Source organism: Cibotium barometz, chromosome 2 (genome assembly GCF_041138505.1).
Source record: "Cibotium barometz isolate CiBa-2024 chromosome 2, ASM4113850v1, whole genome shotgun sequence".
In the NCBI taxonomy this organism is placed as follows: Eukaryota; Viridiplantae; Streptophyta; class Polypodiopsida; order Cyatheales; family Cibotiaceae; genus Cibotium; species Cibotium barometz.
Genome location: NC_141047.1, coordinates 57,858,164 through 57,885,862, shown reverse-complemented (window position 1 = coordinate 57,885,862; position 27,699 = coordinate 57,858,164). Strand labels below are relative to the sequence as shown.

Sequence of the window (27,699 nt, the reverse complement as noted above, 5' to 3'; positions counted from 1 at the left end):
GGTTGCATATCATGATTGTATACTCCATGCATATAGCTTTGCATTCTCCTAGTAGTAGAGCTCCATCCCCTCCCCCCCACTCATTGTACTTATTGCACACCCAGATTCAGCTTTTTAGTTCAGTACTTTTTCATTTTGTTGGGATGATAGAGGATACCCCACACAGGTACACTGATTTGTCTCATAGGCCTTGTTCGGTCTTTTGGAAGACGTTAATAAAATCTTTCTTTCTTTCTTTCTTTCTAGATTTGCATAAACCCTTCTCAGTGGAATGTGATGCATGTGGGAGTTGTATTGGTGCAGTGTTGAACCAAGAAGGCCATGCAGTGGCATATGAGAGCCGTCGGTTGCAACATGCCGAGCTCCACTTGCAGGTTTACGAGAAAGAGTTATTGGTAGTGATTCATGCTCTCACGATGTGGAATTTTGGGAGGTTAAGACTGATCATCAGAGTCTACGGTATTTTCTTACATAGACTAAGCTATCTGAGAAACATATGAGATGGGCAAACTTCCTATCTATGTTTCATTTTCAGATTTTACATACTCCTGGTAGTGGCCGATGCACTATCCCGAAGGCCTCAAGTAAGTGCTATTACAGTAGCCTATCATCAGGACTTATCAGATATGCGAAATTCTTATCATACAGATGATGATTTTCAGCATATATGGGCTGGTTTTCAGCAGGGTATAACTGCCCCGAATTACTCCATACGTGATGGGTATTTGATGTTTCATAATCGCTTATGTGTACATAAGGATTTGAGGCAGAAAGTAATGGATGAATGCCATGCACTGCCTTATGCAGGGGGCATAGAGGAATCCTTGCCACTACACAGGCTTTGTAGAGATACTTTTTCTGGCCAGGAATGCGTAAAGACATAGATGACTATGTGCGCCAATGCATGAATTGCCAGAAAGTTAAGTTTGACAGGCATAAGACTCCGGGGTTGCTTCAACTGTTGCTGATTCCGAATCAGCCTTGGGAGAGTATTGCCATGGTTTTATCACAGGTCTTCTTAAGTCGCAGCAAGGGAATGATGCCATCTGGACTATTGTGGATAGATTCAGTAAGCATGCACATTTTATTCCGGTACGGAAGACCATAAACCAGAGCATATGGCAAAGATATTCATGGCACAGGTTTTCAAGCATCATGGTATGCCAAAAACGATTGTGGGGGATCATGATCCTCGCACCACAAGTCTCTTTTGGCGAGCATTGTTTGATAACATGGGAACAAAGCTGAATTTCTCTTCTGCATATCATATAGATACAGATGGGCAGAGTGAGATTGCAAATTCAGCAGTGCTTAATCTTTTGACATGCTATCTGGTTGATCGCAAATCAGATTGGGAGAAGTATTTGTCACTGGTAGAGTTTGCTTACAACAATACAGTGCATACTTCTACGGGCAAGGCGTCCTTTGAGATTGTTTATGTCAATATTATTTCGCCACCTATCCTTCGCATGAAGGATGAGATATTTACAATAGATGAGTATGTAAGGGATTTGGATACGGCCTTTGTATAGGTCCGGATAGCCATACAGAGATCCCAGGATAAGCATAAGAAAGCTGCAGATAAGCATAGAAAGCAATTGGATTTGAAGGAAGGAGATTGGGTTCTATTAAAATTCCAAAAGGCTCGCCTTCGCAAGCAGACTAGGAAAGATGGTAACTATCCGAAGCTATCTTGCAGGTATTATGGACCGTTTCAGATCTTGGAAAAAGATCAATGAGGTAGCTTACAGGCTGGTAGCGGATTCATAATGCTTTCCATGTTAGTCTCTTGAAGAGATATATTGGTCCTGAGCCGGTGAAACCGGTTATGGAAGATCAACCCGAGGTTGATGAGCTGGAAGAGGTATTGCAGCCTGAGTAGATTGTTTTTCACAAGGAACGGAAAGGTGCAAGAGGCAGGCTTGTCCGTAAGTACCTTGTGAAGTTCAGGAACTATCCAGCACTTGATGCGAAGTGGATGGACGAGGCATATTTTAAAGATTATCCATATCTTCTTGCGGCCTACTTGGAAGCTTTTGAGTTGCAGACAATTGATTAGAAGCCGGGGGGAATGTCACCACTTCTCTAGCAGACGTCTGGAATGATGTCATGATTGAATACATGTGGAAGGGCTCCATGGAAGGATTGGTATCCTGGTGTGAGTTTCTGGCATGATTTATGAACTCATGGAAGGGTGGTAACCCTGGTGAGTGACTCTGGCCTCATGGAAGGGTGGTTACCCTGGTGAGTACTTTTTTGTCTTGTGTGGACGACGCCTGTGAACGGGCTAGTTGGATGTACAAGATGTAAGTTGGGAGATTTCATCCACTATGTTTGTGCACCAGCATATGTATGTGAGTTGCACATGCATGGATGACTTGTTTTTGATGCTTGGACATTGCTTGGTTATTTGCCTGTGAATGTCCATGGGCACCGGGGACGCCTGGACAACTCGTGGATACACGTGTGCACACCTGTTTGGGACTCATATGGTTTCCTTATGTGTTTTGCAGGTGGTAAGTGTGCACACTTAACCCAATTTATTCATTATTTCATGTTACTAAGGTTTATTGGGTGCAGGGTTCACATTCACTTAAAGTGTGGGCGGACACACTTATAATTTTATAATTGAGTTCACATTAGGCTGGACTATTTCTAATGAACCAAGGACAATTATGAGAGATGGGCACCCGGGCACTCCCAAATAGCTCCACGAGGTTCTATTCTGGGTGTGGGAGGGCCAAAGTGGGCGAGCCCTGACTTGTAGAGCACTGGGTTGTTAGGAGCTGTTTGGACAGGAAAAACAGCAATTTTACTCATTTTGCATGAGCTACAGGTGGAGTACATGCCAAGAGCACAAGAGTCCCAGGGTTGGCTGGCTACTATTTCTCTCTCTTTCTCTCTCTACAAGGCTGGCCGACTGCATCTAGAGGGCTGCAGGCTGTTAGATTTGTTTCCAGAAGCTGGTGCATGGCTGTTGGGACCGTTTTTGTGCTACTCTGCTGAGAGAACAGGGCTTGGACGGAGTGAAGAGAGCCTCAACAGGAGCTGGCCGCCTGTTGTAAGGGCCATTATTGGCTGTTTTTACAAGTTTGCAGGAGGTTTCTCGCGATGAAACTTGAGCAAACATGTCCCTAGACAAGTATCAAGCCTGGGGATGTGATCTGGTGGAACTTGTGGGTGGCCAGTGAGCCAAAACCATGGCTGGTTACTGTTTTGCAGGTTTGGGACAGCACTTTGTTAGAGGGTTGGTGACCGCTGTATCAAAGTATAAGAGTGGTTGGTGATCACTCTACCCTGGTTGGTGACCGAGGGTATTTCTACAGGAGCGGTTGGTGATGGTTCAACCTTGGTTGGTGACCGAGGGTGTTGCAACAGGAGTGGTTGGTGACCACTCAATCTTGGTTGGTGATCGAGGAGTTGCAGGTAATGTGTTTACCTATGTTTTCACAGTTGGATAAATCTGGTGTCGGTTGGATGAGTGTGTACTCTCCGGGCACCCGTATCTTGTAGATATAAATACTTCTGTTGGTAATAAAGATACCTCAGGGGGAGGCTGGCCCAACTTTAGCCCCTAGTGCTGTGTCATGTGCAAGTTGGTTTATGTTTGCAGGATGTATATGCTCATGTAATGTTTCACAATGATGGTAATAATGTATATGCCAGGAATGATTGATGTATGTTTGCTGTTTTGGTAGTGAATTGGTTCCGTATACACGTGCCCGTTTGTGACACTAGGTGCGGGGTCTGGTCCAAGCATCAAAAGCTGTTTTTTGGTTGAGAAAAAGTGTGGATAAATGGATGCCAAATCTATAACAAGTAGTTTTTTTAAAAAGGAACTTTAGACTCTGGAATTGTGGAGAATTAGGCGACTAAGTTAGTGTGCAAGGGAAGGTAGCCAAAAAGCAAAAGGGGCACCTCACATACTTGTGGATATTTGCCTTGCATGTGTTTTATCGTCAACCGAGACGAAAAATACTTGCAGCACCTCAACAAGGGAAGTCCAATTTTGCAAGGCATTAGGAAGATTTGTGAAGAAAAAGCAAGCTTGCTTTCAAGTTGCTTTTATGGTGATAGCATAGTCAAAAGAATAGGTGATTTCTTAGAAATTCTAACAATCACACAAAAAGCAAGAATAGGTTTGTGGCCATGTCACCAACCTAGACATTCCTCATATGTGGATGGATTTGGATGCTCGAAAGATTAAGGATGCGCAAGCTTTGGGAATGAGGGATTATCTAGTATAAAGGACTAGGTGCCCAAGACAGTTTCTTGATGCGGAAATGGACATTGGAGCTTAATTGTCAAGTGGAAAGCATGTATAGTAAGCTCTTGAGGATTTGAAAGAGATCTAGCATTGAAACATGCTTCTACATAGTTCTCACATACATTTCTAATAAGGTGGAATCCAAAGGAATAGACTCTTAAAATCTACAAGGATTACTATTTACAAGGATTACTATTTCATTACATTCGTAAGCTAAGCAAATGCAAGGACATGTCAAAGCACATTTGGCAGAAGGTCTACCAGTTGGGGTATTTTTAGAGGTAAAGTTCATGGGGAAACCCATCCTTTAGATTGGGACATGTGGCAAGAAAGTGGATCAAAGTGAGACAAGTGGCCTCGCACTTGTCACCTCAGCTCTCCATGTGACATGCATCGCGGAAGTGTGTTCTTGATTAATGCTAAGCAAAGAAGTTGAATGCTAATTCTATGTTTAGCAAAGACACAGAAGAGAAGGAGAGATAGACCTGATCTATTGTATATTGCCAAAACATGCTATATATACAATGATCTTATTGATTCACATCTTCGTGCAAATGATCTTACTGATTCACAACTTCATGATGCATACCAAAGATCCTTGTAGCCCTCTACTTGCAATCGGACAAGAGAAGGTCCTAATGTTCCACCACTGCTCCTTGCTGCCTTGTAGACTTTGAAAAATGGATCCTCCAGATCTTTGAATGATGATTCTAATGAATGCCTAATGATTTTTTATTTATAGGGAAAGATAGAAATTCGTAATTGAGTCGGTTTTGCCTTTTCAGCCCACAAAACTTTGTCCAAAAAGTCATATTTTGTGTTCATAATGTGTCCAACTTGTACCCCAATCATTGGGCTATGTCTTGGGCACTTTTGGGCATCGTTTGGGCTGCCAAGACTGCTCAAATTGGACCATATTCTACCTCTTATCTTGGTCATATATCTGTTGATAAGGATAAGCATGTCCATGAGCATCTTGGTTAACGGATGCACATGCCATCCCCTCCTACTAAGCTTGGAGCTCTGGGGTAATCCATACACCTTTGATTCGATTATGTTCCAGTCTAATTGAAGACTCCACTTTAGATCCACTGGCCCGATCTCCAAGCTCTTTGACTTGGTCTTCAAGTTCTCTGGCGTGATCTCTGGATCTTTTGAATCACATGTACTCTCTTCCTCCTCCTCGTAAAATTCGGATAGATTTTTTGTAAGCTCCTCTGAAACTGTTGGGTTGAACTCATTCTCCTCCAAATAAGATTTGGAGAGATCCACCTCCTTGGGAACTATCAGGCTGACCTCATCCTTCTCCAAATAGGATTTGGAAAGTTGCAGTTGCTCGATCTGCGGTTCTAGTTCTGGTTTGGCTGTTGGCTCAGGTTTTGGTTCAGGTTTTCATCTTCCCGTCTCCAATGCCTTTTCATAGTCTCATGCTCACGCTGCAACTCTTCTTTCCAAGCATCATTTTGTGGTTTGTTGACATTCGCTAACAAATTATTTCTATTTCGATTGTAGTTCATTTTTAAAAAATATGTGCCTATGCAGGGGAAGGCTATTAATGTGTTTTTACAAGATCATGAAAGGTCAGGTTTGGCTGTTGAAGGTGTTTGTTGTGTATAGAATTCTTATGTTTGAAGGGGCTCTTTGTTTTTTTTTGGTAGCTATGCAACGTCAGTGTTTCCTATTGGAGCTATGTTTGCAGTGACTTTGTGGCTTGGAAATACAGCATATTTGTACATTTCGGTAGCATTTGCACAGATGCTAAAGGCCGTGAGTAAGAACTATGCTTTTTGCAGGCCTCTCATACTTGTTTTTTTGGTCTTGAAAATACTTATTCCTTATTTGAGACTTATGGCTTTCTCGTCTCTTCAGTGCCAGTGGCAGTCTTTCTATTTGGTGCAGCAGTTGGATTAGAGGAACTAAATCTACAAATGCTGTCCATAATGTCCATCATTAGTTTGGGGGTTGTAGTGGCTTCCTATGGAGAAATTGGTTTCAATTGGGTGGGAGTGGTGTATCAATTTGGTGGTGTCATTGGAGAGGCATCCAGACTCATTTGCATAGAAATTCTTCTTAAAAGGAAGGGTCTCAAGCTCAATCCCCTTAGCATGATGTATTATATAAGCCCTTGCAGGTATTCCCCCACAGTAGTTTTGACACTAACAGTTGTTGGTTTTCTTGCAGTCAAGTTCGATCAATGCGCTATTTGATATCATGGTATCAGTTCTCTTTGGTTTCTTACTTCTTGGTCTTGATGTGTTGCAGTGCTATTTGCTTATTCATTCCATGGATTTTTCTTGAGAAGCCAAAAATGGACCTTACACAAAAATGGAGTTTCGATCCTTGGATTCTATTTCTCAATGCTTTATGTACCTTTGCATTGAATGTGTCAGTTGTCCTTGTCATCTCACATACAAGTGCGGTGACAATCCGTGTGGCCGGAGTCGTCAAGGATTGGGTTGTTGTACTGGTCTCTGCCTTACTATTTAGTGACACAAAGCTCACTTTCATCAACATTGTGGGCTATGGAATCGGTAAGTCTGGTTTAGTATGTTGTTGATTTATACAAGGATTGGGTTGTTGTACTGGTCTCTGCCTTACTGTTTAGTGACACAAAGGTCACTTTCATCAACATTGAGGGCTATAGAATCGAAAGTCTGGTTTAGTACGTTGCTGATTTTAACTATTATTGGAACTGTTTGTTATGCTTTCAAAGTAGGTTATGACTTTATTATGAAAATTCATGCAGCTATTGCTGGAGTAGCAGCTTATAACAAGACAAAGCTGAGAGAAGCTGAAGGAGAGGCAACCAAGACTCCACCAAGTACTGCACACGATGGATCTTCTTCAAAGCAGGTTATGTTTGTTATGCTTTCAGAGCAGGTTATGACTTTATTCTCAAAATTGATGCAGCTATTGCTGGAGTAGCAGCTTATAACAAGACAAAGCTGAGAGAAGCTGAAGGAGAGGCAACCAAGGCTCCACCAAGTACTGCACATGATGGATCTTCTTCAAGTCAGGTGTAGCATTTCAAGTTTGATGATTTAGAAACACTCAGGTGCAGCCTGATAACTTCTTTCGCAACTATGTGCATGAGTAGAAACCATGCTTTAATATACATATGTTTGTGAGTTGATTCTCTATGCTAGTGGCACCTTAACATTTACAACTTAGCTACAACATGCATGTGATTCCAAAGAGGGGAGATCTCAGCAAAACCAGGCAAAAAGAATTTATATCATCCAAAAGTGACACCATGAAACATATAATTGGCTAAAGGGAAATCAATACGAAAGGCTATTGAGCATTTGGATGAACTCCTTTTTGATGGCTCTCTCCTACCTTCTCGCTGCTTCCGTCTTCTTTTCCTGTGCCACCCACTGCCCCCAGCTCCTCTGCCTCTGTTTCCTCTGTTCGTGCCCCCCTCCTTTTGACACAGGATGAGCACCACCAGCTGTACCAACGTCATTATTCACTATACATGTAGGACCCACAGAATATGTGGGTTTTGGCACTTTTTATGTCCATGTAATGATTTTCAGTTTACAGATGGAACTTATAAACCTTTGAATCTTTAGTAGGTGTTAATAAATCTTTCTTTCTTGCTTTCTTTCTTCCCCCTTCCTGTTTTTAGAGTGGCCTTCTGCCTGTATCCTCCCCCTTTTTTCCTTTTCTTTTTGTTGCCGTTCGCATGTTCTCTTCTGTTTGGTTACTTCTTAGTTAGTTTTGCATTCTTTAGGCAGTTGGTCCACAGTTTTTGGTCTTCCCCTTCCGGAGGGCTTCGTGGGAGCTGCCCCATCCCTCCTATCTGGGGCCACCCTCAACTGTCAATTTTCGGAAGGGGACCTCCAGCAGCTTGGTGGCTTCACTAAAGACCATGACCTGCAAGTTTGCTGGCAGCCCGGGTCAGATCCGAGATCTCTTGCAAGCCGCTGAGTCAGCGATCTGGGCCGGATTGTCGACATTCAGTTCCTTAACAATGGATACATCCGAAAAAGTTTGTCCCGGTGGCCCTTGCGGAGAAGACCATGTTGCCGAGTCGTGTCACAGTACAAGTTCCCATGAGTACTTCACCATCTGGAACTACTGTTTCTCTGCATACTCGGACCTGTTGATGGGCACGGCTGGCTTCCTGGTCACAGTTTGCTTCCATGGCCTTCCCAAGGAATATCTTGAGCTCAAGCATTTATTGCAGGATTGTCATCGTGCAGTCCTGACCTTGTCGTCGACACATTGGTGGGCAGGACTGGTTTCTTGGTCACGGTTTGATTCCATGGCCTTCCCAAGGAATATATTGAGCTTGTCTCTTGATGCTTGGGCGCTCTCTAGGCCAGGTTTTAGAGTCCTCTCAAACGGCAGCGGGCACCATCGTGACGGCAGCAGGACTGCCTACTGTTCAAGTTCTCATTACTTCACCAGGAAACCTCCTCTGCCCCCTCATGATTCTTCTTTTGGATGGCTCCCACTTAGTGCAAAGGATCAAGTTCTCAAGTCTACTTAGGCAATGCTTTGTCTGCTGCCAAATGGGCCAGTTACCATGTGTGCGCCATCGCCTACCCTCGGCGAGGGACACACGACGCGAACCCCTACAGGCGACACCTCAGGACCTGCAGTAGCCCATGGCGCCCAGCAGCATTCGCTTGTACAGCCGTAGTATCCCCCCCCCCCCCCCCCACCCCCCTCCTTCCCGCGGTGCGTCCGCCGCCCTCCAAAAAAGAAAAAACAAAGAAACTTGCATGCAAGCTCCAACTAGTCAGACAGTTCCCCCGCAGGATTGGCAGCAGTAGGCTGCCCTCGAGCAGGAGTGGATAGCTCCTGATTGTGCTTCCATTTCCGGCACGGTGGGCACCGTGTCCCAGAGGCGGAGTTCGAGGTAACGGTTTCTATGGCAAACCATTTATTGCAGGATCTTCTGGTAGAGCTTGCAACATACCTTTTGGGTCAGAGGCCTGTAGTGGATCTTGCAGGCCTAGCATCCTCCATGGGGTTTTCACCCTCACCTTCCTCCCACAGCTTCTCACCCCTCGGTTATCCCTTCTTCAGATTCGACCCCTCCGTACAGGCTGCCCCCACTTCTGGTATCCTGACCTTGTCATTGATTCCCACCCTCTGCCATCCCCTCCCTCTCCTCCTCTTCTGGGTGCTCTCATCTCAGATCCGGTAGAGACAGTCATTACCTTTTCCCCAGTCTCAGCTCACCTGTGAATCTACTGGTGGGCCCCCTCCAGTCATGGGTCATGCCGTGGATTGCGCCTTCTTGAATGCCTCCCTCTTGATGCTAGTTTCTTTGTTTATGTAGTCGTTCCCCTTCGAGTTTGCTTCATCATGCACTACTCTTGCCCTACCCTCACCGATGTAGGAGTGGCATTGTTGTCCTTCCCGTTGAGCGTGGTCTCTGAGAGGGAGTGGGACAGCACCTCTGTGGAGGGCACCCTCTGGGACCAAACCAATGATTCTCACAGCTATTGGGCGACCTTTGGATTGTAGATGTCTTTAGCTAGACTCAGTGGTCAGCACTGGAGCTTGATGCCTTCGATGCAAAGGTGAGGGGGGTTACCTCTTCTTTTTTCTTCTTTTTGTCCGATTGGCCTTAGGCCCAAGATCCTCCCGTAGTTACTGTTTTCCACCACTCGTAGTAGGTGCTTTTTTATCCGCCCATAGGTGATGCCGCTGAGGAAGCACCTAGTGGGGTTTTGAACCTAGGACCTCTTGGTCATAGACAAACACCTTCACCACTTGAGCTATCACCTCATTTTCCTATGGGGGGGAGGGGGGGGGTGCACCTCTTTTTTTGCCCCTGGGAAAAAGATCCTTCTATTAGTTACCGAGAAGAACAACCAAAATGGCTAAGTACAAATCCGTCCCCAAATGGGAAACGAGAGTCAAGATGAACAAAAGGGGAGGATGCACTTCTCCTCCGGCTGGCCGCTTTAGGAGAAGAAGGTTATCTCATACAATGGGGAGAGGGGGAAATAACCACACAGGTGGTTTGTAATGCCAAGTGGGCTTGCCACCACTGTGTGTAAGAAAGGGACTGTGCAAGCCTCTCGACGCTTCCTCATGTAGTGTGAGCCACCTTGAAGTTGCCCCCACTGACCTCGGAGGGTATGAATGATATCGAGCCAGATGCTCTGGATAGACTCCGCTGGCGGGGTGAGGGTGCCTTCGATGGCTTCGTTGCATTGAGCTCTCCATATATGCCATGCAGCTATACTACTGCAAATCTCCCATCTCTGGCTAGAACTTGGAGTCCAGCGACCTGTAGGTGGAGTTGGAAGTGGCACTGTGGAAATACGAAGGTGAGAGACTTGAAGGGCTAGTTCCCCACCTTCCTCCTCATATGACATGATGATTGTGGCCTCAGTGGGCCAAGCAATTGTGCCCCACGAAACAAAATGGGTGGGAGCCCGATCTAAAGTGAAAATGCATAGGATCCTCTACTAGACCTGCGGAGCCTTTGGGCAATCCCAAAGATAGTGATGCTGAGACTCCTGGGGATGGCCACACCTGACATAATGCTGGTCTACCCCCAATGGTCAACCAAGTACCAATTGCGAAGCTCCTATGTGCCAACAAAAGCCTACACCTCCCCTAGCCTACTGTCGCTTCCCTTGGGGAGCATGGTTGTGCAAATCCTATCCCTCCCCTGCCAAGTTGGCACTGAAAAGAAGGAAGGCTTCCTCTCACGCGCTCTTCCCAAAGCAAGGACTCTGCGAAAGTCTCATGGCGGAGCTACCCTCTCACTTTGTTCCCGCCCCCCTTGGTGGCCTAGCATTTTAGGATTGGTTAAGAAGCTAATTTAATGATTGGTTAAGAAGCTATAAACATCACTTGATTCGTGCAAGAAGGTTCGGCATGCCTTTGAAACCGGGTCTAGAAGCTCTTCCCTTAAAGGTGGAAGCCGGGTAGAGATAGAAGGAAGGGGAAGCCGAAGGAAGCTTGAGCGGAGCGATCACCTTTCACTGGCAAGCTCTGGATTCTCGTAAATGCGGGAAGTTGGAGCGATGGGACAGTTCCTTAACTGTTTGTTGATTCGAAACGATCTATTTTCTGCATTGCAAAAAACTTGCTTGCGCGAATCTGCCATTCCGGCAAAGGCAAAGGCAAAGGCAAGCAACCCACATCATTTGCGCGAGTGAACGGTGTCTACGTCCTGCCGATATAGCGGTGAGGTTTCTTCCAACCCACCATTGGCCTACGGAAGACAATGTCAATGCGTTCCATTCCATCCCTGTGGTTGAGGGGTTCGCACGCTAATGGATGGTGCTTTAGATTCATACCTTTCTTTCTGGGAAATTGAGTAAATAGAATGGTAACCTCGTGACCATGACCTAGTGAAAGGTGATCGTTGTTCCGCGGGGAAGCGCTTCCCCCTCGCGCATAGTGCTTACCCGGCCATTTACCCAACGAATTGACTTTATCAATGTTAGTACAGTTAATGAAAGGATGTTGGCTCCTGCCTTTGAGATTCCCTCCAGCCAAACAGGCAACTGCCACATGAAAAGAGTAACCTTCTATGGCCGAAAACTATCCCACAACTGCTTCCAGAAATCTGAGAGAGTGCAGTGGGAGGCCCTGGGACTGCCAATGTGCTACTGCCGTTGCTGGAGTTCCCTCCATCTCTGACATCTGAATTCTGCGGCCCAGCCGTGAAGAGTAAGCAAAGAAGGGGGTACTAGGTGACTCCTCACTTTCCTTTGGATTTGGCCATGTCCACTCTCCTGGGTCCCACTGGAGACTCGTAAGAGGCCGGTCCTTCCACATTCATAACCGCTAGAGTCTTTGTCTAGCCACCTTGGCCAGTGGAGGGTTGATGTGCCACTGATGTCGTGAAAACCAATCACCCTCACCCTCCACAATGTGCATCCCGTGAGGTCCGCTAAGCGGGTCTCTGATCTCTCTAATCTGCCATGAAGCCCAATAGAGAAGGTGAGTAAGGCAGAGTACTCGTTCGTGTCATGAACTGTTAGGGTATATCATGCCTAGTGAACAGTCCCAGCCTCTACAGAGGAGGGTTTGGTATCGGGGCCAGCCATTCTTGAGGGAGGTCCGCTAAGCGGGTCTCTGATCTCTCTAATCTGCCATGACGCCCAATAGAGAAGGTGAGTAAGGCAGAGTACTCGTTCGTGTCACGAACTGTTAGGGTATATCATGCCTAGTGAACAGTCCCAGCCTCTACAGAGGAGGGTTCGGTATCGGGGCCAGCCACTCCTGAGGGATGGAGTTGTCAATGTCGAGGCTAAGTTGGTCTCTGTCCCAGATCCCAATAAGGCCTCTCTGCTGAGCCTTTAGGGGTAACTATCTGAATGTAGGCCAATCTCCAAGTGACCTAGCGGGGTTTGTGCTCCCCACGATACGTGTAGGCAAGCCCCCAACATTTGACCACTAGGAAGAAGGACCATGGGATTCCAGATCAGAGGCTGTCGGAGCTGCTCCTTGGAGGCTATTGGATCTGACTGCTGCAGGGCTGGCCTGAGATGATCCCAAGCACGCAAGAGACTGCGTGCAAATCTATCCCCAAATGCTAGGCTAAAGCCATGTGCCCGCATCTTTGTGAAAATCTATCTCATGCTATGAGGCCAAGGGCCCCTAGGATTGGGGTGCAGGTGGAGATCCTAGCTCTAGGAGGAAGTCCTTCCAAGGCTCACCACTCAGAACAAGGCCTCGAACAATCAACTTACCAAACAGGGCACGACTTTGAATGGAGGGGTTGATGATACCTAGTCCCCTCTGCGTCTCGGCTGTCTAGGCCAACTTGGCCCTGGCAGGGTCTCTTGTCATCACTGCCAGTCCACAGAAAGTTCCGGATCAAACGCTGAAACTAACCGATACAAGCCTAGGAGAAAGACTAGCAGGAGCTGATGTACCACATGGTGGTGAGAAGAACTTGGTTCACCACCACAACCCGGCCAGCTAAGGAAAGCTTGGTAGAACTCAAGCACAACAGTTTCTTCCAAATGCTCAGAAGAACAGGTGCTAGCTGCTGCTCCGGGGAGATGTCAATGCCAACCTGGCATCCAAGATAACGCACAGATGTGCCCCTTGAGACCCACTGAAAAGCCTCAACTGGATGCCAAGTCGGGGCAGGCGATGAGCCAACTCAAAATCCACACGACTTGTGCTAGTGGATAGTGCTCCGGATGCACGATAGAAAATGTCAATCGCCTCGGCAAACCTCTGGAGGTCCGACAGCTATGTTGCTGTATCATTGGCGAACTCAAAATCGAGCAGCTCCTATGCTCGGATGGGAGGACGCAGTCCTCCCTGGAGCCTGGTCTCGTGGGTGGAAAGAAAGTTACTCCTGGCCTCGGCGACAAACAGGAAGAGATAAGGTGCTAGAGGGAAACCCTGCCAAACTGATCGAGAAAGCGGAAATGTGTCACCTCTAGCTCCCTCAAGAAGAACCTGGCTGTGAGAAGCCAAGTAGAGTCCCAATACGCCTTGGACCCACTCCTTTGGAAAACCCATCCTGCACATCGCCCCCTCTAGAAAGCCCCAATCTACTCTGTCATAGGCTTTCTCAAACTCAAGGAGGACAGTCAGATCTGATGCGTTACACATCCTGGCCGACATGGTCTCCTCCGAGAAGGTGAAGATGTTGTCTAGAATACTCCAATCTTGAACGAAGCCCGTCTATGTACCATGAATCAAGTCGGGGAGAAAGGGCTACTGTCTTTAGCTGATGGCCCTGGCCAGAATTTTGTAGGCTGTCCCTAGGAGGGTGATGGGTCCCCATTGCCGAATCTGTAGTCTGTCACCACCCTCCTTGGGAGAATCAAGTGTATCAAACCCTCAGACAACCTCTCCAGCATGGCTTCCATGACCATAGCCCTAAGGCAGCCTTCAAGGAGATCCCAATGACAAAGAAAGAAGGAGATTGGAAGCCCGTCCTGTCCCGGGAATTTCCCCTTAGGTAATGCCATCATAGCCTCTGTCTACTCCTCCAATGTGAAGGGGGTCAGGAGGAAAGTCCGGAGAGTGTGCGGGATCACCTCTCTCGTATGCTCCCAAACCCGCTCATGTGCATCCAACACTTGCGAGGAAATGGGGCCATCCGTGAGAAGGGTGCTGAAGAAATCTGTGGCGATGGCTCTCACATGAGGGGGGTCTATAACAATGGATCCATCCTGGCCTTGTAATGTGTGGATGCCCTCTCTCCACGTGTGTGGGCTTGCAATCTCAAAGAACTCTCCAGTGACCCTGTCTCCCGCTTGCATCCAAAAAGAGGCTCTAGCATGATATCTGTACTCCGCCTGCCACTCCTCCATGGATTTGAGCTCTATGCGGGCGGCAGCAAGCTGGCTCTCAATCCATGGGCTATCTGGTGCACTCTCTTGAAGCCACTGTAGAGAAGCAAGACCCCTGCGAATGCTCCTCCCCTGCTCTTGGAACCCAAACAATCTACTCTGTGCTGCTGTAATAGACTGCTGATCTCTCCAGGGCCTGCATCCAAGGCACCTGTGGCTGCCCCTGAGTGAAAATCTAGCCTCTCCCAAATCTCCTTTATCCTGCTGCATATCTCAGGGTCTTGGATGAGGCTATCTGGAATCTGGGTGCTCAAATGTCTGTCGTGCCTCCAGGGGTCATCCAGGGGGGGTCACCTCTTTGTCTTCTTGCAGCTTAGCTTTGTAGCTGAAATGGGAGTTTATTGTAAGCATGCTCTCCAAGGTGATGCCAGGGGCTGGGCCAGTTCTGAGTCGTCCCACTTGGTGATGTGCATCCATGCTTATCTGGAGTGCCTGAGGCCTCTGACAGATTGCCACCCACTACTCTCCATCCAAGCCGGCACCCAAAACCTCCTAAACTGACGAGAGGCCATCCAGAGCGTGAGATGTGGATTGTCTCCTAAAACGTTCGTGGCCTGGGCGGCGGTTTAAGATGATTGTTTGGAGGAGTTATTGGCTGAGGAGGGCATCGTTATTAGTTGATCATGGCTAGTTTCTCCTGTATAGCGTCACATTCTGACATCACATCTGTATACACCAGTGATAGTCGTTTTTCCTTTTCTCATAGTTACTTTTTCCATGGCTCAGGATATCCATGGTATCATTGTACCACCTATGGTCGCATAGACACTTGAGGTCTTTTGTAGATGTTAATATTACTTACTTTGTCATTGGGGAGCAATCTTGATGTGCACAAGATCGAGGAGCACCATTTTGCGGCAGGTTGGACCAGACGCTGCGGCAAGCTTCTCTCGAGGTGCAGCCACACTTTTTGGTCCCAGGCTTTTGGATTCTTGGGCAACAAGGGTGCATTTTGCATCCCCATTAGGAGTCGGCTTCTTCCTCAAGTGGCGGATTCAGGCACCATCATCGTGGGTAGAGCCGCGCGGGGCGGGGGGGGGGGGGGGGGGGGTTGTTGCGTGTGTTGGGGTTGGGGTTCACCTCTTCGTCTTCTTCCAGCTTAACTTTGTAGCTGAAAGGGGAGTTTATGCGAACCTTCATTGTAAGGATGCTCTCCAAGATGACGCCAGGGGCTGGGCCAGTTCTGAGTTGTCCACTTGGTGATGGGCATCCATGCTTATCTAGAGCGCCTGAGGCCTCGGACAGATTGCCACTACTCTCCATCCAAGCCCGCACCCAAAACCTCCTGAACCGACGAGAGGCCATCCAGAGCCTGAGATGTGGATTGTCTCCTAGAACGTTTGTGGCCTAGGTGGTGCTTGTAGCCACAGGTTCAAGATGATTGTTTGGAGGAGTTATGGACTGAGGAGGGCATCATTATTAGTTGATCATGGCTAGTTCCTCCCGTACAGGGTCACATGGTGACATCACATATGTATACACTAGTGATAGGCGTTTTCCTTCCCTCGCAGTTACTTTTTCCATGGCTCAGTACCACTTATGGACTCATAGACACTTCAGGTCTTTTGTAGATGTTAATATTACTTACCTTCTCATTGGGGGGCGATCTTGATGTGCACATGATCGAGGAGTACCATTTGGTGGCGGGTTGGACCAGACGTTGCGGGAAGCTTCTCTCGAGGTGCAGCCACACTTTTTGGTTCCAAGCTTTTGGATTCTTGCGCAACAAGGGTGCATTTTGCTTCTCCATCAGGAGTCCACTTCTTCTTCAAGTGGTGGATTCAGGCATCATCATCTTGGGTAGAGCCTAGTGGGTGACACGCTCTATTGGGGAGAACAGGTCCCCAACAGAGTTGGCCTCCTCAATATTTATGCCCTCAACGGGGTCAGAGATCACATAGATTTAGGAACCAAGTGAGCCAGGGCCTCCCCTACGCAGATTCTTGGTGCATTTTGGTTTTTTTTTTTTTTGGGTTTTGTTTCGGGGGGGGGGGGGGGGGGGGGGGGGGTTGCTGCTTCAACACGATTGAGTCTCCAGAGGATCATTGGGGAGGTAGCTCAAACTTTATAGTGGCTAGGTTGAGAGCATTGCTTGGGAGTTTCTCTTCTCTATATGAGGCGAGGATGCTTGGCACTTACTGGTGTTTGGACGTTCACCTCATAGTTTACTGTTCTCTAGATCAGATCGACACATTGAGGATCGGAACCTGGCCCATCTTGACTGCTTTTATCTTGATAAGTAGGCTTGTGATCAGAATCTGACCCATCTTGACCGCTTTTATCTTGATGAGTAGGCTTGTGAGAGGGGCGACATAGTGGGTATCCTGAGGGGTACCACCTTTTGAGCTCGTGCTCCAGTTTCGCTTCATCTTGGAGATCCTTGATAGTAGGATCTTTAATAGACCAGATTGTCAGGATCCCCGACTCCTTGATTCAAGACCTCAAGATTTGCACTTGTACCAAGGAGATTTGGGAAAGCTTTTCTTTTCGGCCAGCACAGCCACCACCACGGCCTTGGATGGCACGCTTCTTTCTCTAATGGGCAACCTAGGACAGAATCAAGGCTTTCTGTGAGCAGGAGAGGGGCCTATGCCGTAGCTTCACCTCCCCCCTGCACCTCTAAGAGCCACTCCCTTGATAGCGCCTGGTTAGGCATCCAGATGGAGGACACCCACACCTCTGTCAAGGCCATTGAGACTGAGTGGGTTGAGTACTGCTACCATGCACGTGCCTTTATGGACCCAGGCAGGAGACAGATGTCTTTGCCTCGACCGGCCCACACTACCGTAGAGATAGAGTTCACTGTCTTTGTGGTCTGGATGGGGTGGTTCCAGGTGAGTCTAATTCCTCCCTACTCCGCGTTATTGCCAACTTCTACCGCCAGCTTTCTTAGCGGACCCTTCCTCTTCCCAATAGGACCAGAGGGTTTGGCAGCACACAAGGGCTGTCGTTTCTTTGGCCCTGGCACCTGCAGAGTATTTTGAATTCTACCTTTTCAGAGGGTGAGATTGAGTGCCGAGTGGGCATTTCAGGTCCTCCTTCCAGAAGTGCTTGGGTGACGTTTTGGTTTCAATCTTTATGTGACCCCAAGGGGCTTGCTGAGGGCCTCATCCACTTGATAACGACGGGGCAATGATCGGATTTGGTGGTGCCAGGCATAATAGCGATGGTGCCTCCTCTGTCCAAGGACCAATCATCCACATAAAACCTGTCCAGACGTGCAAGGATGCTCTCATCCCCGCTCTTGCGGTTATGCCAAGAGAAAGATAAGGAGTTTGGCCTTCTCTAGAAGTCATCCTCAGTCCAACAATCCCTGCCAAAAAAGGAAAGCGTGAACCTCTCCCATGAGGTTTGTTCCAAAGGGTGTAAAACCCCTTCGTGTACACCCTTCTTGTCAGAAGGTTGCTCAACCATATTAAAATCTCCTCCCACTATCCAATGATCAACCTGGGGAATGACATTTGTAATGGTGTCCCAAAAGGCCACCCTTTCACCTCTCACGTTAGGTGCATAGAAATTCAAGATTCCCAATTTCTGACCCTCATGCATGATCAACATCCGATGCGCTCTAGCAGGGATGATAACACCGTGCCCAATAACATGAGGCATAGCAGATGCTGCCACTGAAATGCAAACACCCCCTCTAGTCCCAACTGTCGAGGACCAGAAGGTGTGGCCAGAAAGCATCTTACCAGTTTTGCCACACTGAGATCTATCCAATTTGTGTTCCTGCAGCAAAAGTACATCCATAGACCCTCCTGTAACATCAGGGTGAAGCTGGTCCTTCAGAAGGCGCTTCCTACCACGGGTGGGAAGCCCTCCAAGGCCCTGAACATTCCATGAGACGATTCTCGTGGAAGAGAAGAGGGTTTGATCCCCGATCTAAGAAGACGATGGGCAGCTTGAGGGCACCTCTCATAGCTGGAGGACGGGATAATCCACGGGGCAAAGTCCACTGACATGCCCTTGTCCAAGGCCCTGCACAGTACCTACATATGTACGAGAAACCTGCTCGTCCTGCGGGGCATCAAGAGCAATGGCATCATGCTGAAAATCCTGCAATACATAATCCCCACTGCGCTGAACATCTTGCATATCGCCCCCTCCAAGTAGAGAGGACTCCACAAAATCATCCTGATCTGAGATATCATCTCTCTGCAAAGATGCATCAGCTGACACATCCCTCTGACCAGAAACATCATCTATTTGTACATGATCCGAGGAGGCCTTCCCATCAATTGCACCAGGGGAGCGGGCGTGAGAGACAGCTCGCCACACCTGGCGGACTGAAGGACAGGAAGGAACCAAGGGAGGTGGCGCCTGAGAAGCACGCTTGCGAGGCCTCTTGCGACCCCGAGCCCGAGGGCAATCTCGAGCAAAGTGACCCTGTTGGTGACAAACCCAGCACTGATGGGGTTTACCTGCAATCCCCATACGTTGCTTCAAAGGGCCACGAGGTCTCGGAAGCAAAACATAGGAGCTCAATGTCACGGGCAAGAACCATGACCCTGGGGATAGCATCCGCCGAGGCAGTGACCACCTGGGCAGAAGATGTCGGCAAGGCGTGGAAAGGGGGCACTTGAAGAACCAGCCCAAAGGCGGACCCGATGGCCTCTAACATAGGCCAATATGCGCGAGGAAGACCTGGGAATCTGAGAGTAATCGGGAAACGGTTCTGGTCTCCCTCAATAGGGACAAAATAGCTGGAGTAGGGAAGAAAGAATATCTTCCTCGGGCCCAATGGCAAAGGGCTGCCCTTCAAAACCTCTGAGGCTACGTCGTCAGAATCAAAATCCACTTGGAAGAAACCTCTTCCAAGCAACTTGACATCTCGAAAGTGTGAGGCGAGGTCGGAGGGCAGAGCCGCCAGGACCCAATCCCGAGCCTGGAGACGGGAAGGGTGAGATCCAAAGATTCTGGCAATGAGGGTCGTTCTGGAGTCTTTCTCGATTTCAGCATAGAGGACCGTGAGCTCGGATTTGGAAAAAACAATGGTTCGCTCGGTCGAGGGAGATTGATTAGCCATGATGCTAATCGAAGAAAAAGGCCGACTTGAACATGGATGAGGAGCAATCCGAACCAAGGGGAAGAGGCAGGCAAGGAGGCGGAGGAAAGGAAGGGAGGGTGGAAAAGGGGTAAAAAATAAATAAATAAAAATATAAATAAAAATAAAAATATAATAATAACAATAATAATAACAAAACAAAACAAAACAAAAAACAACAAAACAAAAACAAAAACAAAAACAAAAAAACAACAAAAACAACCCACCAAAAAGAAGAAAAGAAGAAAAGAAAAAAAGAAAAAAAGAAAAAAAGAAAAAAACAAAAAAACAAAAACAAAAAAGAAAAACAAAAAAACAAAAAAACAGGCGAAGAAGGGCGGGGGAAGGGTAGCGCAGCAAAGACTGCGCAGAAAGGAGGAGGCGGAGAGAGGAGGGGAGGCGAACAAGGAGAGCAGGAGGGGAAGGTGCGCAGACTGGAGACAGCAGCGGGAGGAAGAGGGGCAGACAGAAGTAGGGGCGAACAGCAGGGGAGGAAGGAGGGGGGGCGGAGGAAGGATGGGGGGTGACATAGTCTACAGAGCCTGCCAAGATACCAATTATGCTCCCACGGCTGCAAGCCCACCGTCAATGTAAAACCTGTCAAGTCTAGAGAGGTTGGGACCGGTGCTCCTCCTATCCGATCGTGAGAAGCTGAGGCTCCCAGGGGTGCGCCCAGTGTTAAGGGCATAAACATTGAGGAAGCTAACGCTATCCTCTCCAATCAAAATGGTAACCCAGTGTGCTCGCCCTGGAACTATGACTCGTGAGCGTGTCACTGTCGGCAAAAGCTGCTCACTGACAGAAATACAAACTCCTCCCTGCATCCCTGAAGGGCTGAAGGATGGAGACCAGAAAGTATGACTCTTGCTTGGTAAAATCTTCCCGCATTGGGAGGTGCGCCCCTCTGAGAGGTGATGCTCCTGAAGGAAAAGAATGTCGATAGGTCCCCCCACTATGGCTCTGTGAAGCTCTCCTCTGAGGACACCTCGTCTCTGAAAGCACTGAGGCCTCCCTAAACCCTGTATGTTCCATGAGACTATCCGCATATCAATCTCTGTGTGAGGCAGAACTGCCCTCCGCTCAAAGAGTCTTGGGCGAGGGTTTAGACAGGGAATAATCAAAATCCATCTTGGGGTGAAGGCGTGCCAAGTGGGCATGGATCCTGTCCTCCATGTGATGCCACACTGTCCAAGCGCAAGAGTATGCATACTCCAAACTCCATCGATCACAATGGAGGTACCTATAAGAAGGGGGAAGAGGTACTGCGAGAGAAGTATGCATGAACACAAAAAGTAGCACTTCCAGGTTGGAGGCCACCATCTCCCCATCGTGGTCTCTGTGGGCTGAGCCTCCAAGCTCCATCCTAGCCAATGGCCATAGATGGGTGAGTACGTCGGTGATGCGAAGATCGTGAAGATGATGGGAGATCTCAACTGCTTGACCCTGGATGGCGGCAACAAGCGACTTTGCGTCCCACTCCGTCTGTGGGGCTGCACTCAAAGGGAAAGAGAAGATCATCATGCCATTTTGTGGAGTGGTGAAAAACCACACATATCCGAGTAGGTGCTATTGTCTTCTCAAACATATCTGTCCCTTCCGCTGGAAGACATGGAAGAAACTATAATCCATAGGCTACCCCAAGATCTTGGGGGGGCCACCTGGGGACTTTGGCGGGAGAGCCCTCACCGGGGAGGCGGCAATGGTCATCTCAACCGGCTTAGACAAACGGTGAATCAAGCGCGAATGGAACTCACGGTTGCCTCCACTCCGGGTCGAGGGTTGCTGGGGACCGACAGGAGTGCTTTAGAGAGGGGGGGGGGTGGGCTCGGATTAGGAGGAAGGGGCAGAAGGAATTGCTGTGGGTAAAGTTGGGGGCAAGGATTGGGGGGGGGGGGGTGTTGGGGGTTGGGAAGGCTGGAGAGAGTTGCTGCTGGGAGATATCCATCAGAGAGGAAGGCTGATGGAGGAGGCTCGCTAGGGAATCAGTGGGGTCTACCAGCCTCACTGGGCAGTGAGAGCCGGGAGAGGAGTCTCAACGAGGAATCGGTTGCTAAACTGTGGGGGCCCATCGCAACGAGTAGATGCTGTGATAAATGCCCAAAATGGTTCTCTGGCAGAACCAAATCCACTTGTACTCTTGCCAGCTTGGCGCGCGCGGTGACGACGCTCAGCTCTAGTGGTCGGCCCGAGCACGGGCCAACCGTCTGCCACTCTCCGGTAACTGGGTTGTCCGCGGTCGGGACCCGATGTTCTGCTGCTTGGGAACTTGTCTTTCTCTCGGCCCCTTGGTGAGGATCTGAACGGGGAACCGGGGGTTTGGGGGGGGGGGGGGGGGAGGAGAGAGCACCGGAGGCTCGCTTGGACTGACATTGAGGGGAAGCTCTGGCTAGATGTCCCATCTGCCTGCAAATGAAGCATTGACCTAGAAGACATGAATACTCCACGCGTTGCATGATGGGGTCACCCCGGAGGCAAGGAATAGATATAACGTGAGGCACTAAATCCGGGGAGGCAACACAGATACGGAGGGATGGAATCCTGGTTGCCTGTGCGAGGGCCGATGTAGCAGTTGGGGGGGGGGGATTCCATCACTTTCCCAATGGCACCACCAATCACCGGGAGAAGAGGAAGGTAATCCTTCCTAAGGCCTGGGAAGCAAACTGTCACTGGGAAGCCTGACATGTTAGCCAAGGGGTCAGACGTAGGGTCGAAACGGTGCTGCCACCGTGCAAAGAAGGCCTGTGCCGTACACAATGCAAGGGGGCTTAGCTGTATGTCTCGGTCTAACGCCATTGGCGAGTCGAACTCCACTTGGTAGTAGCCACGGGTGAATGTTTGCGATCTTTGCAGGCTCACCAATGAGGCTCACCTTTAAGAGATCTCTGAGTTGTCTGCGCACAGGCGGCTACCATCAATTTTGCAAACCAGGATGGAGGCCTCTAATTCTTCAATAGTCGTGGCGAGGATCTGAAGGTCTGCGTTGGAAAAAGATAAGCAAGCAACGGCGGCCTCGGTCGGGGTCGACGGAGCGGCTGCCATGGAGTCCTCTTGAGGGATATGACTAGAAAATGCCGAGGCTTGCCGAGAAGAAAACGCCCTGAAGAACTTGAAGGATCTTCCTGCGGAAAAAGGGGGAGGAAGGAGAAACGAGAAGCAAGGACGGAGGAGCGAGGTGGGGAACCGGGAAGAAAAAAGGGGCCCTGGGGGGGGGGGGGTGTCTGAGGGAGCTCACGCTGTTCGCTGTCCAATCCATCTTTGTCATCTTTTGATGTCCTTCCCTGAATTTCCCTAAACACAGTTGAAAATGAAGGTTAGTCACAAACCAAATCATGAGGTAACAGGCTAGCTCACCTCCCAACTGTGACCTTCATCCACCGATCTCACCGAAGCCAAGGCTAGGGCTCCCCGCACAATCCCATAGGCCTGTGTGTAACTCCGACGTCTCGTACCACCGAAGCTTGTGGTGCCACTGATCTCCCTGAGCCAAGGCTAGGGCTCCCTGCACAATCCCATAGGCCGTGTCTAACTCTGGCGTCCCCCCCCCCCCCCCCCGAGCCAAGGCTAGGGCTCCCTACACAATCCCATAGGTCCGTGTCTAACTCCGACGTCCTGTACCACCAAAGCGTGCCCGTAGGCCTTTAACACCCCAACCTAGGTACTCGTCACGTGTGGGGCATGAGCATGTTAGCTCTCCTGGTCCAAGGTAGACCGTTAGTGGTGCATCTGCCCAACTATGTCACATAATAACCCAAACTCACTTATATAGTGATAACTATGCCATAAATAGCTGACTTGCTATAAAAGGCCATTAAGCGTGTTGTACTATTCCAGGAACCCTAGCCAAGTATCAGCCTGTTAATCCCTAATCCCGGGCCCCCCTAACCCCGTTGGATTAGTCCCTAATCTGTAGATTAGTGTCCAGGTACATAACACCTATCCGTTAGGACACCTCCTTAAAGCCCGCTCTGCAGACGGTAGGCTCTCGGTTGTGTTTTTGTGAGCTGCCCCTCCCTGCACTGTAGGAGAGGCTAGCCGCACAATGAGGTGGTGACTATCTTAGTCTCCACATTGACTCTGCCATTCCTCCGATTGGCCCTATAGTAACCTCTGGCTTCCCTCTCCAGCTTTGGTCGCTTTGTTCTTGTGGCTCAACATTCCCCTTCGATCGAGAAGATCACGCGTGGGAGATTGTCATGAAGGCCAATGATCCAGAGGGGGAAGTAGCGAGAGAGAGACGACCCCATCCAACTACGTGGTTTGGGGTGGCTGGGTTTGGGGGGGGATTGAAAGGGGTTGTCAGTATTTTGTGCTTGAAAAACATTTGACTTTCAAGTGAACTTAAAAGAAAATGGTGTAGATGTAAAAACTTATTGCAGCTGAGCTCTTGCTGACAAATTTTGTGCAGGTATGGGAGGCAAAAAAGGCAATGTGAGCAAGAGCAACAATGAGTGTTGTAGCCAAGGATTGTTGGTGGCTAGCTCTCTGCTTGCTCATTCCAGCCTGATGCTGTGGTGGCACATTTATGTGAACCTTCGACCAAGTACAAGCAAATGACAAAGCATTGCAAGGAAAAGGGCCAACAAGTAGATTGCCATTTGGATGAAAGAGAGCACCCCTATATAACCTTTAGGGAATGCTTGTTAGTGGTAAGTTCAGAATGAGGCTCTAATTTTACTTGAGAATGTTGATTCCAATATGTTCATGCTGCCTTATATGCCAAGGTGCTCAATTTGGCTGTGTATGTCCAATTCTTGCATCTCCTTTAAACGTGTGGGGGATCATCTGGCAAGAACTAAAGAATGTTTGTATTTTTTGAGGTTTAACTTCTTTAACCTTCAATTTTGCATTGGGGTTGTTTCTCACTAATTCATGACGCAAATGAACACTGATTCTGTGTGTGGCACATGCTTAGTGTTTATCTTGTGTGACGAGAATATCCACTAACTGCATGTGGGAACACAACCACCACAGATCTTCAAGTATAGGGACTTGATCACTTGGTGTAGAAAAAGATTTTGTGAATGGCTACATTAAGTGAGTTGTTATCTTATATTGTACATGTTGAAAATTGACATTTGCTTGAAGGTCATTATCTATTGACCTATAAATAATGTTAGGAGTCTATCCTTGTGAGGGTTCATTTTGTGAATGGCTACATTAAGTGAGTTGTTATCTTATATTGTACATGTTGAAAATTGACATTTGCTTGAAGGTCATTATCTATTGACCTATAAATAATGTTAGGAGTCTATCCTTGTGAGGGTTCATTTGCACTTCATTCAAAATTCACAAGGAACCTTTGAAGTTGTGAGGAGAAACTTGTGAAGTTGCTAAACCTTGAGAGAGCAACTTCTCCTTCCTCTAGGTTTCTGTAAAAGCAAATTGAGAGCTTCCACAATATAGCTTGAAGGAATATATATTGATAAAAATATCAAAGAAATTTTGTTGAAGGTTAAAATAAGGTATAGAAATTATTAAGTAAGAACTTAAAATGCTGATTAAACTTGCATGGTGCGTAGCTCCCATCATGTGAATGATGCTTTTAATCGATCAAGAGTCATCAAAGATTAAGCACAATACCTTCAAAGTGAGCTCGTGATAAAACTACAGTCACAGCAAGGCCAGCCGTCTTCTCTCTCTCTCTCTCTCTCTCTCTCTCTCTCTCTCTCTCAGGTTGGGGCTCTGGGGTTCCGCGAGGGGGGTTTACCGGTGCAGTGGGGTCTGAACTATGGCAGGGAGGTGACTGAGGAGGATGGGGATTCTAGGCAGGAGTCACGTTCAGATAGGAACGGCTCTTGATCCTGATTCTAGATCTTGATTTGAGACAAGAACGCAATTAACACAGACTGGACAAGGGATAGATAGAACTATGCAGTGCAGAATAGAGATGGGATGGAGACCAACCCAATAAACATTCTTTAGTATTACTAACATGGGGGAAATCACATGCTGCTAAACACATAGCCATGGAGTACACATGTACACATGAGCATGGTGTAAGAGACATGCATCAAGGACAAGATAAAAGATAGAAGCAAAACATCATAGTGTATTCCATATCTATCATCTTGTATATGTACAAGAATCATGTGTAAGAATCATCCTCAATTGCATGCAAGAGGCTTTATATAGCCATCTTGGGATACCCATGTGACTATTGGGCTCTGGTAACCTCCACAAGATCCTAACTCCTCGCTATTCCTCCTATAGCCACTTCTTGATATGACATCTTTTAAAAACCAAATCCCAGAACTCATTAGCTTAAGCTAATGCTACTAATGCAAGGGGGTGTTCACACCCAAGCCAATGCCAAAATGCTAGGGGTTGTACACACCCGTTAACACAAACCTTGTTCTAAGTTGCTATGGAAGAGTGTATAGTTGCCAAGATATAAGTCCAATCCTCAAAGCCATCAGGCTCATAGTCGCCAAGATATGAATTAAATCCTCAACGTCGTTAAGCTCTAGAAGAGGCTCATAGTCCTAGCTCACTATCCACCACCAACTTGTTTGTAACATTTACACATGCTAATGATCGGAGTGCTTTGGATAGTTGTGTCAAACTCATTAGCAAGAATGTCTTAACTTGTGGAATAATTCTCTATTTTTAAGTCTTATCTTTGAGAATTAATTTTTTGTATATATAAATGTGATTGGTTTCACAATGGTGAATCGGCCTTGATTCTCTCATATAAGGCCTTTCAAGGATCATGGTGTATGATTCTGTTCTCACATAAGTCCTTTCAAGGAACGTGGTGTATTGTCCTCTTCTCTACTAGAAATCCATTAATATGAATGTGGTGAAAACTCAGACCAAAGGTCTTAATCTTTGCATCTTGTAAGATGCATAGCTGTGTTCCCATGAATAAGCTTGATCACAAGAATTGTTCTTTTTTGTTGATGTTTACTAATTTATTGTTTCAATTTAGGAAGAATTGTGTTTGATATTATATTCATGTTGGATATGCGAGAACGTAACATTCCAAGTTAATATTTTTTAATTTCCTTTTTCTATTTATTCAAAGATAAAATTATCTTTGAAACATGCATTATATAACTTGGTTTTCTACAGAGCCGGTGCCTCACGCATGTTGTTGGCATCATGATTGACGTCCATAAATATGGGTAGTCAAACTATACATAAATCATGTGATTATATGAATGTTTATATATTTTGTTATACATGTTCATCGTTTTCTATTTTATTTTAAGATTTTACCATTGTTGATACCTTTGTGGTTAAAGTCATTGATGAGACCATTTAGCTATATAGGGTCATTTCTTCCAAGGTTGAGTATGGTGTCAATAATTACTTAGAAAGGAGTTCATTTTTGGAATTGTTGGTGACCATGAGACTTGTGTCACCTGTTTTTGAGGGGTACTCGATTCCATACAATTGAATTAGACATAGCTCATACATGAGCCTTGGGTTTTGTTATGCATTTTAAATAGCACCCATCATATATTCGACAGTCTTCTTTCGCTTGTCATAAGGTTAATATCATCATGTATGTTACTTAATGTTTATGTTATGTGTTTTTTTAAATATTTGTGTTTGTGTGAAAGTCCACAAAATAATTTCTTAAGAAAGAAAAAGACGTGTGCATTATCTAATGAATGTGATGGAGATACATCACCATCTTATGTTGTTGGACGTGATGCATTGCCCTTAGTTGAATGCTCTCAAAAGCAAAAACTAGCTTATGCCTCTCATAGTTAGATTAATACTTTTATGACTTAGAACATTAACTATTCACCTCTTTCATTTTTTGGACTACTGATTTTATTTTGTTTATGGGTTTCGAAGTATATATAGTCCATAATGGAGTGCTCTCAAAAGCGCAAACCGCATTATGCTATTAACAATTAGATTGATCCTTTCATAAGTTCCAACATTGACTACTTAGCTCTTTTGTTAATAAGGCAAAGATTACATCATGGGCTTGATTTGAAGAAGATACTCTTTATCTTTCTTTCTTTTTTTCTTTTTTTCTTTTTTGTTTAAGACATTGACATGTACAAGTTTTTGTGTGTGTGTGTGTGTGTGTGAGAGAGAGAGAGAGAGAGAGAGAGAGAGAGAGAGAG

General features: G+C 47.2%; 1 protein-coding gene across 4 annotated transcripts in view; it reads left to right on the top strand.

Moving 5' to 3' along the window:
- LOC147641262 (putative sugar phosphate/phosphate translocator At3g14410) overlaps nt 1-24,502 on the top strand; it is a 50,879-nt gene extending 26,377 nt beyond the window's left edge. Inside the window, exons 4-10 of one of the 4 annotated variants that reach the window (XM_086819767.1) lie at nt 5,810-5,847; nt 5,967-6,038; nt 6,137-6,398; nt 6,530-6,798; nt 7,014-7,088; nt 7,178-7,284; nt 24,021-24,502. In XM_086819767.1, the coding sequence (XP_086675893.1) occupies nt 5,810-5,847; nt 5,967-6,038; nt 6,137-6,398; nt 6,530-6,798; nt 7,014-7,088; nt 7,178-7,284; nt 24,021-24,047 (850 nt within the window). In that variant the 3' untranslated portion in view covers nt 24,048-24,502. Of the gene's footprint in view, nt 1-5,809; nt 5,848-5,925; nt 6,039-6,136; nt 6,399-6,529; nt 6,799-7,013; nt 7,089-7,177; nt 7,323-24,020 lie in introns of all 4 variants that reach the window. The other 3 variants (XM_086819783.1, XM_086819759.1, XM_086819776.1) reach the window with 3 other exon arrangements.
- Nucleotides 24,503-27,699: the final 3,197 nt, after the last annotated feature.